The sequence below is a fragment of the Oculina patagonica genome, chromosome 11 (assembly GCF_052425735.1).
Source record: "Oculina patagonica isolate OP01 chromosome 11, crgOcupat, whole genome shotgun sequence".
Lineage (NCBI taxonomy): Eukaryota > Metazoa > Cnidaria > Anthozoa > Scleractinia > Oculinidae > Oculina > Oculina patagonica.
Window position 1 is genome coordinate 5,106,320 of NC_135768.1, and position 9,995 is coordinate 5,116,314.

Genomic DNA, 9,995 nt, shown 5'->3' on the forward strand with positions numbered 1-9,995 from the left:
GTCGCAGTAGCACATGTGAAGTTGGTAGAAGTGGAATTGTTACCACTTGCTTTATCATTTTTCCTACAACAGCAATACCAATTTGACTATACCACATACGCAGTGGGAGATCTAAAACAAAGAAAAGTTTGACTGGTTGAAGTTGTTTTGTTTTTATTGTCGCATTCTTTTGCTATAAATAACTAATTTGGTTACCACTAACTCCTCTACTGCACCTTCGAAACTCACTTATTAATATTTCTTTACCACCAACCCAACCACTACCACTTTAAAAATGGCTTACCACTTTCAGTTGTTTCATTATCGCTGACTTTATCACTTCCCCTGAATCTCAGCTATCACTCATCCCAGTACCACTATAATCTCCATGCACCTCTTCCCCTACAACTGCAACTATCACCAATTTAAATATCTCTTGCTCTTACCTCATCTATTTCACATGTAATCACTAATTCCAACCATTGCTCTTACTCTTCAACTTTCCCCACAACTGCAATTATGATCAATTTTACTAACACGAATTCTACTACTTCTCCCACAACTATCCCTATTACTAATTGCACTGGCACCAACGCTACCACTTCCTTTACAACTAATCACTTACGACTATCAATTCTATTTTACCCTTTTCCGTTTTTTACTCTCTTTCTAAAACAATCATCTGTTATTCTACCAACACTAACTTCACCACTGCCACTACTACAATTAACCACTACCACAAATTTCCACTACCACAAGCTCCATCATATTTAAGCAACAACAACAACAGCAGCAACCGCAATTCGACTAGCACAGACTGAGTGGGACATCCACAACAAAGAAGAATCAAACCTCACTGGTGAAACATTTTTTTCTTATTGTCGCATTTTGTTCATGTGTTGTTGTTGTTGTTGTTGTTTTTTTTAATTTATTAATTTTCGCATTCTGTTAATATGTATCAATCACTAATTGCGGTAGCACTAACTATTGTACTTTAATTTACTACACCTACAAACATCATCAATTTTTATTTCACTTGCTCCAACTCGACCACAGCCTCTTACAACTACCAAATATCACTTGTTCCACAATTACTGACTTTATCGCTTCCGCTAAAACTCTGCCATCGTAAATTCCAGTACCACAATCTCCACAACTGTCCCTACAATTGCAAGTATCTCCGAATTTCAACAATTTTTCTCGTACAGCTTTAACTATTACTTGCACTAATTTCACTACCGATCAATAATTCCATTACAACTGTTCAAACTTCTTTAACATTTTCGTACACCTCTTAATAGGGGCACCTGATCCAACGCATCATCTTGGTGAATATCTGTTCGGGGGGCCAGCTGTTTTGCCCTCAGATTTTCTTTAGCGCAATGTCACTTCGAACTTTCGTATTATGGAAAATATAATGCCTGTTGTTTTTGGAGAGGTAAAAATTAATCTTGTTTTGGGTACGGAAAAACACCAGCTACGATTTTCGGAAGTGTAATAACAGCTCGCAAATTCGGGTAATGAGATTTCGTTCCCTAAAAGTTTCTACCACTTAAATATTCAGCTAGAAAATCCAAAAGATTAAACTGTGTTAGTTTACACAAATATTCCTTTAAAAGGCCCTATAAGGCACGGAAAAAACTAACAACGACATTCCAAGTTTTTTGATTGAATTTCCGATTTGGGTGCTCCTGTCTTAACACCATTAATTTACCTATTAATTCATCAGTGTAACCACTCTGACTCACTAGTAATTGACAATACCACTAACTTCGCCGCTTTCCCTGCAAATGCGGTCTTAACTTATTTCACTAGCATTTACGCCACCACTTTACAAACAACTGTCACTTATTCCGCCACAGCTACCTTCCCCAGTAACACAACCACGGTAACTCAACGTCTCTCTTTATCGCAATCTCTAATTCTAATCATAGAGGGTAGTTGTAGCAAGGCGGTGGTGGAGTTGCTGGTAACGAAACTAAGTTAGTTGTAGTGGAGTAGTAAGTGCTTAAGGAATAAGTGTTTGATGGCAAAAGAATGCGGCAATGAAAAAACAAAGTGAGTCCAACCAGTCAGGCTTGCCATTGCTTAGTTGTTTTGTATGTCCCAGGAATACTGTGGTAGTAAACATGATTTGCTTTAGTTGCAGGTGAAGCCATCAAATAGGTAGTGTAATTAATGATAGATGTAGATGTAAATGGTAGAGCCATGACTAATACTAATAATGATTAGTTGTAGTAGGGGTATTGGACTTACTGGTAGTGGTTTAATTGATAATTTCAGTTGAAAAGGAAAGAGGTGGAGTAATTGGCAGAGGAGTAGGTGATAGTTGGAAACGTGGTGGAATTAGTGAGAATCGTTTTTGTAGAGGACCATTGGAATAAGTGGTGGTGTGATTAGTAAAAGTGGTAGTAGAAGCGTCAGTGTTGGACTTCGTGATAGCGGAATTTGTGATCAATTGCAATTGTAGATGTAGTGTTGATGGATGGATGGAAGTAGTGGATTTAGTTTCAGATAAAGTGGTAGCGAAATAAGTGATAGTTGTAGTTTACTGAGCTGTGGTGGATATAGCTTTATTGTAATACTTTATGAAACATTTTAAGTCTGCATTAAGTTTATAAATAAATCAATTTAAAAACTCATCAATAACCAAACCTGGCGCAACCAAACGTTTTTGTATGAAACACTTTATAAACACTCAAGTATTCGAGAGCGAAACGGCGGGTCGGGGTAATACTCTGTACTAGTTGTGTGTTGAAGTTTTTCTTGAATATGGGACAATACATTAAAAAAAATTGTTGGCAATATTTTATATTCAGAGGAGGTTAACTGGGGAGTTCGCACACTTCCTCAGAAATTTTCAAACATGAATTGCATTTTGCTACAAAAAAAATTTAACTGCAATGGACAGCAGTCAACGGAAGCTACAGTTTTAAATTCCGTGTACACTCGATCACATTAAGACCTTTTTCCTGACGTTAGCGGTCGGACGATGATGTGCAAGAAGCTTTAAGGTTTCCCTTAGTGGAGAATTGACACAAAGCAGTTGAGCAAGAGAGGGACGGGAATTATTGCCACAAGAGGAGTTTTAAAGGCTTTGCATCCTTTGTTAAGGGACTTTGCAAGGACTCTTAACTCTCACGACTCGTCTTCCCGGCAGTGAAAATATATCGCTACAATCGGGATTTTTGTCGACAACTTCGGAACTCAAGATTCTATTAGGCGTTTGATACAGTTTTATATCGGTTCAGCATATTTATTTCTACAAAAACGACCTCGTTTATCCTTGTTTTCTGGGCTTTACAATCGGCTGCCATATTGGATGTCTCAATGTTATGCGCAGTAGAAATGCGCAGTGCAAAACAGGGGAATCACCCTTAAATCTCACGTTCCTCTAGTTCAAGGCGTTGTGTACTTGTTTCGAGAGCATTGGGCTCCATATGGCTGTTTTTGAAGAGATAAAATGAAAGAAACGCTATACCTCAATGAAAAGCTTTCTTCACAGAACCGACGGACAAGGCCGTATTACAGATATTGATTTTGCCCCCAGAGCATCCTATAATATATATTTATTCTTTTACTATGGTTATTGCAAAATTATCAAAAACAAAAGAATAAATCATTTCAATAAGCGTTTTAGGATGCCCTGGGGGCAAATTCAATATGGTCGCCGTATCTGTAATTTGGCCTATGTTTCACGCACGGTGGTGTCGTTGTCGTTTGAAAATTTTCATCAGACTTTTGCTTTTATCCATATTTACCTTATCTACACGACTATATTTATAGAAAGGATATGAAAGTCGAAGATTCGAAGTCCAACTGCATGATTTTCTCGACAATCTATTTATAAGTCGTGTTTTGTTCTCCATGAATTGAGTCACAGTTTTGACCTCTCAGTTCTAAATTAAACACTTATGAAAATTCATGACACTGCACTTGAGCAAAAGGCATTTAATTTGTCACGCGTGCTGTAAATAGTTCGAAAAGCCCGTTTGGAGTATACCTAGCATCATCTGCAGCTGAGAGAATGTTGTCTTTATAGTTATTAGCAACCGAGGAAAAACATTTAAAACAATAATTTACTCGGACCTACTGAAAAGTGCTTTGTCGAGTTGGCTCCCTGTATAAATATCGTCCTTAATTTTAATACGATGAATATTGTTCTCATAATTTATAAGATAAATATTGGCTTATTATTAACAATTTTTATTTCGCCGAATACCGGTATTCTGGAAGGTCATGGGTTCGACTCCCGTTGAGGAACTCGGAAAATCTTTTTTCCGAGTATTTGAATTGCAACCAGTTCTCCACTTATTTTCAGGTTACTACTTAACCCTGATCTGGTAAAAAAAAAACGTTGTTCCCGTCCCCCGTCAAATTTCACGTAATACGAGTAAGTTTCGACAACAAATCACTATCGTACTTTCACGATGACTCCAGGCTAGTGTTGATCCGGCGGTTTAGACTTTCTGGGTAACCTAACAGCCACAAGGTAACAAGATTATTCGACGCACGTGGTTAAAAAGATGGGAATTTTTAAATTTCCCACATTGACTTTTGCACAGGGCACAGAGGAGTCAAGTTTGTCCGCACTTTAAAATTTCTACCGTGCAAAACGACCTTCTAAGCGTTCTTGTAAGCGTACGTGATCCAAGGTCGTATTGCACGGTAAAAATTTCGAAGTACGGACAAACTTGGCTCCTCTGTGCCCTGTGACTTTTGTTCATATTTTTCGTGTCGAGTTCAGAAAGGAAAGTTGTTTATCAAAAAACATGTGGGGATCACCGACCATTTACGAGAGTATATTAATCGCCTATAGATATCGATTGATATCGGCAATCGATAACAGTGGAACTCACAAAGATCTGAATTATCGATGGACTTCGCCTGGGAATTGTTCCAACCTCGTTCCCAGGGCTTTTCCTTTCTTCTCCCTTTTTCCGCTGGCGGCCGTCCCCCACGAAGAAGAGAAAAGCCCTGGGAACGAGGTTGAAATTGTTCAACGCCTTACCTCAGTATATGTATAAACTTTAACTTTCTAAAGCTATATTCACAGTTCCGATGGACCCTGTTTAACGCACGATTAAAACATGTGACGTCATAGGCTAGTAGCGCTTTTGTTGTCGTTTGAAAATTTGCATTCGACTTTTGCTTTTATCCATATTTGCCTTATCTACACGACTATTTAATCCAATTGCGCCGGTTTTAACGAGTATTTACAAGAAAGAAAAGAAAGTGGAGACTCCGAACTCCCACTGCACTATTTTCCAGACGACGAGACTATGAAGTCGTTGTTTCAATCTCCATGAGTTGAGTCACGGTTTTGACCTCTCGGTCCTGAATTAAACACTTATAAAAACCCGTGACACTCGAGCAAATCGCATTTCTCGCGCATGCTGCTTAGTCTTCGCAAGCGCGTTTGGAGAATACTACATACGACCCTTAATGGAAAAACTCGGACTTAAATTCTAAAAGTACCAATAATTCCGCATAGGAAGCTCAAGACGCCACAGCAGATGAGGTTTTACGGAACAACACCTAAACCTTGGATGAACTATTTCCAATCAAATTACATCAGAAGGAGAGATATTTGCCTCAATTATATTGGATACATAACCTTCACAAGACACCATATAAGGCACGATTTATTGCAGGTTCATATTCATACACCACTACTAAGATCTCTAAATAATCACTGACTGCCTTAACATGGTAAAAACCATTGTACTGTCTACTGTAAAACAATTCTGGAAAGAACAGGTCTTAACAGCATGTGGATCATAAACAACTCATTGGCTGTACTTTGCACATTGCAGGAAAAACAACTTCCGCTGAACAATGTAAGTACGTGAGACTTCTCAACCCTCTATACAAGCCTAGTAAACGCAGGAAAATCTGCAGGAAAGAGTTTTTACCACCTGTCCAGAGGAAAGGGATTCATTGCAACCAACCACTATCACACCTTCTGGACAAATGATAGGAAGTCTACGTAAAAAGTAAACTTACTTTTCTTGCAGAGAACTTTGCCTCGCTATTGAAAAACTCAGTTTTTCGGCAAGTTATTGGTATACCAATGGGCACTAACAGTGCAGCCTTATTGACTGAACTTTTTCTCCACACTTTCGAGTACGATTTCATGCTCAGAGCTATGAAACAAGACATGTCAAAGGCCGACGCATTCAGCAACACCTTTTGTTATATCGACGGTTTATTCAACCTTAACAACGAGAATTTTGGAACTTGTTTCAGCGATATTTACCCGTCAGAATTGTAACTGAAAAACACATCAAAAAATATGACGCTACAGCAAGGGAGTTTAGATCGGCAGTTTATGGTTGGAAACCATCGACGTATCCTTTGCTTGTTCGTAGTCTTTATATACCCTCAGTTCACGCACTGCTTCCTTTTACTTGCATTGGATGCATGTGCGCGCGCTGCTCACATGTTATATGCGCCCGCTTTGCTTAATTTATTTGACGTGCATGTGCACTTAATTGGTTTACATTAATTTTGCGTTTTTTCTTATTATCATGTTTTGTCTGTAACTGTGCTCACATCGTGGGTGGCTCCTTCTTAAATGCTCTACAATTTGCATTGGATTCAATGGAGCCGAAACCAATTGTGGAAATGCACGTATTTTAGGCATCCTACTGATGAACGGTTATGGCAATTAGATATTTTCAGGAGCAACAATTGAGTTTGTGGTCTGTCCCGTTGGAATTGCATTATCTGCAGCTAGAGGAAAGTTCTCTTTATTGGAGTTGGCAACTGAGAAATCAGATTTAAAACAATCGTAAGTTATTTCCGAAAAGCTTCCTCTTTAAAAAAAAAATGGTAAAACATATTTTTCCGTTCTTTAATTACCGAAACTTCTTAAAAACTAAAGTATCGGATTGTTACGTATATATAAGGATACGCATATACGTTTTGGAATTATCATCTTCCTAGATCTTCGCAGCCTAAAATAGATAATTACTATTTGCTGGGACCTTCTGAAAAGCGCTTCGTCGAGTAGACTCCCTTTTAACATGTATATAAATATTGTTCTTAACATTAATAAGATAAATATTGTTCTCATAATTTATAAGACAAATATTGGCTTATTATTAACATTTTTTATTCCGCCGTCGCTAATCGAATTATCTATAAGCAAGGAAAAAACAATCAGTTTGCACTTGAAATGAAATCGTTTAATTCCGAATATTTCGTTTCATTCCCCATGTCAGCTTCCGAATGTGACGTCATCCGTCAGACGGCTCGCCTTAACAACATCAACACAGACTGAAAGGCTTGAGTAATCCTGTTGATCGTTATCCGAGGAGGGTGCAGCAATGAAAAAGGACGGACAGGCCAGCTGCGAGGACTCTGGGCCAACCAGCCCTCCGTCCAGGGTGAAAAGAGTTTCTTTTGCGGACCTGGTTGGCCTGAAGCTCGAATTCGTTAAAACCATTACTCCTTGCAGCAGTGAAGACAGCTTATCTGGCGTCGTCGACTCTTGGAACGACCACTGTGATACCGCTGGAAATTTGCCAGAAAGGCGAGTGAAATGCCTCCTACCGTGCTTCGTTCACCCTTTAGAATCAACAGATCGTTTCATGAAGCGTGTTTACAGCCAGAATGTTTGCCTCGAGAACATTGTCTGCAAAAACTTTGTTGTCACTGGGCTTATTCGAGTGACAAATTTATCATTCAGCAAAGAGGTGACCTTGAGATTTACACTCGATGGCTGGAAGACATGTCGAGACATTTGGGCAGATTACATGTCCACATGCTTGGATGGAAAAACAGAGAAGTTTACCTTTCGTATCACAGTGCCTCATGACTTTGAAGTGAATCAGTACATAGTGTTCGCAATCCGCTATCGCGTTTCGAACCAAGAGTTTTGGGACAATAACAACAGAAATAATTACCACGTGCAGTGTTTGGAAGTCTTGTCTGAACAGTGTTAGAGAAGCAAAGGTCGTTCCACAAGCAGAAAGAACTGAAGAAGAGCAGAGTGCTACTGTGCAAGTGAAAGAACACTGTAATTCCTATTCTCTAACTGAGGGAAAGACCCTTTCAACTGACGAGACATTGAAATTGATAATGACTTAGAGACATAGGACACATAAGAGACTGTTTGAAAGCTATGTCTAGGTACACTTAACATTAAAAGTAATTTCAATATAACTTTAAAGATTTCCCCTTAGACATGTCAAATGCAATTCACATCCTACGACTCATTTCGTCAAGTCCCTTTTGTATGGACATAATTACTGAAAGAAAAAGACTTAATAGAAACTGTAATGTAAGTTTTTTTAAGTAATGCGAGTCAGAATACTTTTGTTAACTACATTACATTATCAAGGAACTCATGCATGGTATCATGTCACATCTCGTTTGGCTACCTTCTTCATTACTGTTGCCTGTAACTGCTACTGCAATTGCCGTTTTCAATACACCGTGACCAAAAAACAGAGTCTTCACAGTATACAACCTGAATGAAATGAAGAGCGAGCTTCACATAATTCCTTGCTCTCCAAACTACACCCTGCGCTAAGAAATTAATCAACATGACAATCGCCTTCGAATTATAAAGAATTTTGCAGTTAGAAACTAGCAGGAAATTAACCGACTGACAGAAATTGTAGTGCATGGCAGTTGGATTAAGTGTTAATCATAGTAAGTTAGGGATACTTGTAGTTGTAAAAGAAGTGATGACGGTGGTGGTAAAAGATTTAACCGACAGTGTTAGTTGTAGTGAAAGGCGGTGGTAGTGGAATCACACGGCAACGGTTGTAGTTAAAGTGGCAGAAGTGTAGTTAGTGTAAGTGCAATAAGTGATAGTACTTACAATGGATGTCACCTATAGTTAGGATTAGTGGTAGTGGAGAAGTGTAGGTGATGCAGGAGAAGTGATGAAGGTAGTGGTAGTGGTGATAGCTAGTGGTAGCTGCAGTTTTCTGAACTGCGATGGACCTCGTGACAGTGGAATAGTTGATTGTTACAGTTGTTAAGGAAGAGGAAGAATTTTTGATTGTGGAATAAGTAACAGAGTTGCAATGGATGGTAGTTAGGGAAAGGATTTGTGGTATTGGATATAAGGCTTAAAATGGTGCAGTAGTTGTAGTTGCACTGGTGCAGTAGGCGGTTGTGGAATAAGTGACAGTTATTAAAAAGGCAGTGAAGTTGTTGGTGGGTAATGTTGAAGGTAGTGGTAATGGAATTAGTGACAGCTAGTGGAAGTTGTAGTGACACTGGTGAAGTTATTGGTATAAGGTTAGTTATAGCTGAGATGGCTTGGTGATAGTGGAATAGATGATAGTTATAGTTGTAAGGAAAGAGACAGTTGTTGATTGTGGAAAAGTGATAGTAGTTGTTATTAATGGCAGTTGGTATTAGGATAAGTGGTAGTGGATAAGGCTGAAAATGGTTCAGTAGTTGTAGTGGCACTAGCTCAGATAGTTACAGTATAAAGGGAAGATATAGAGTTGTTGATTGTGGAATAAGTGATTGCAGTTGTTTATGATGGCAGTTGGTGTTAAGATTAGTGGTAGTGGCATGGTAGTTGCCGTGGCACTAGTGAATTAAATATTAATGGAACATGTGGTTGTTGTAGGAAAGGTAGTCAAGTTGTTAGTTGTAGGTAAGTGGTACTTTTAGTTGTAGCAGAAGTGATAAAGGCAGTGGTAGTGGAATCTATAGCTAGCTTTAGAATTAGCTAGTAGAATTAGCTAGTGGAAGTTGTAGTGAGACTGTTAAAGGTAATGATAATGGTTAGTTATAGCTGATATGGACTACGTGACATTGGAAAAAGTGATAGTTAAAGTTATAACAGAAAAGGTAGAGTTGTTGATTGTGGAATAAGTGACTTGTAGTTTTAGTGGCAAAAGAATTGGCTGATTGTGGTTCAGCAGGTGTAGTGGCACTAGTGAAGTAAGTGGAGTTAAAGTGGAAAAAGTGATAGTTGTAGAAAAGTTAATGAAGCTGCTACCTTTAGTTGTGAGAGAAGTGATGAAGAATGTGGTAGTGGACTT

The 9,995-nt window shown here is 38.7% G+C and overlaps 1 protein-coding gene across 1 annotated transcript; it reads left to right on the forward strand.

Moving 5' to 3' along the window:
• Positions 1 to 7,310: 7,310 nt before the first annotated feature.
• LOC144630765 (protein phosphatase 1 regulatory subunit 3D-like) lies at positions 7,311 to 7,928 on the forward strand. Its single transcript, XM_078489135.1, has one exon. It carries the CDS (start codon positions 7,311 to 7,313, stop codon positions 7,926 to 7,928), a length of 618 nt encoding a protein of 205 aa, XP_078345261.1.
• Positions 7,929 to 9,995: the final 2,067 nt, after the last annotated feature.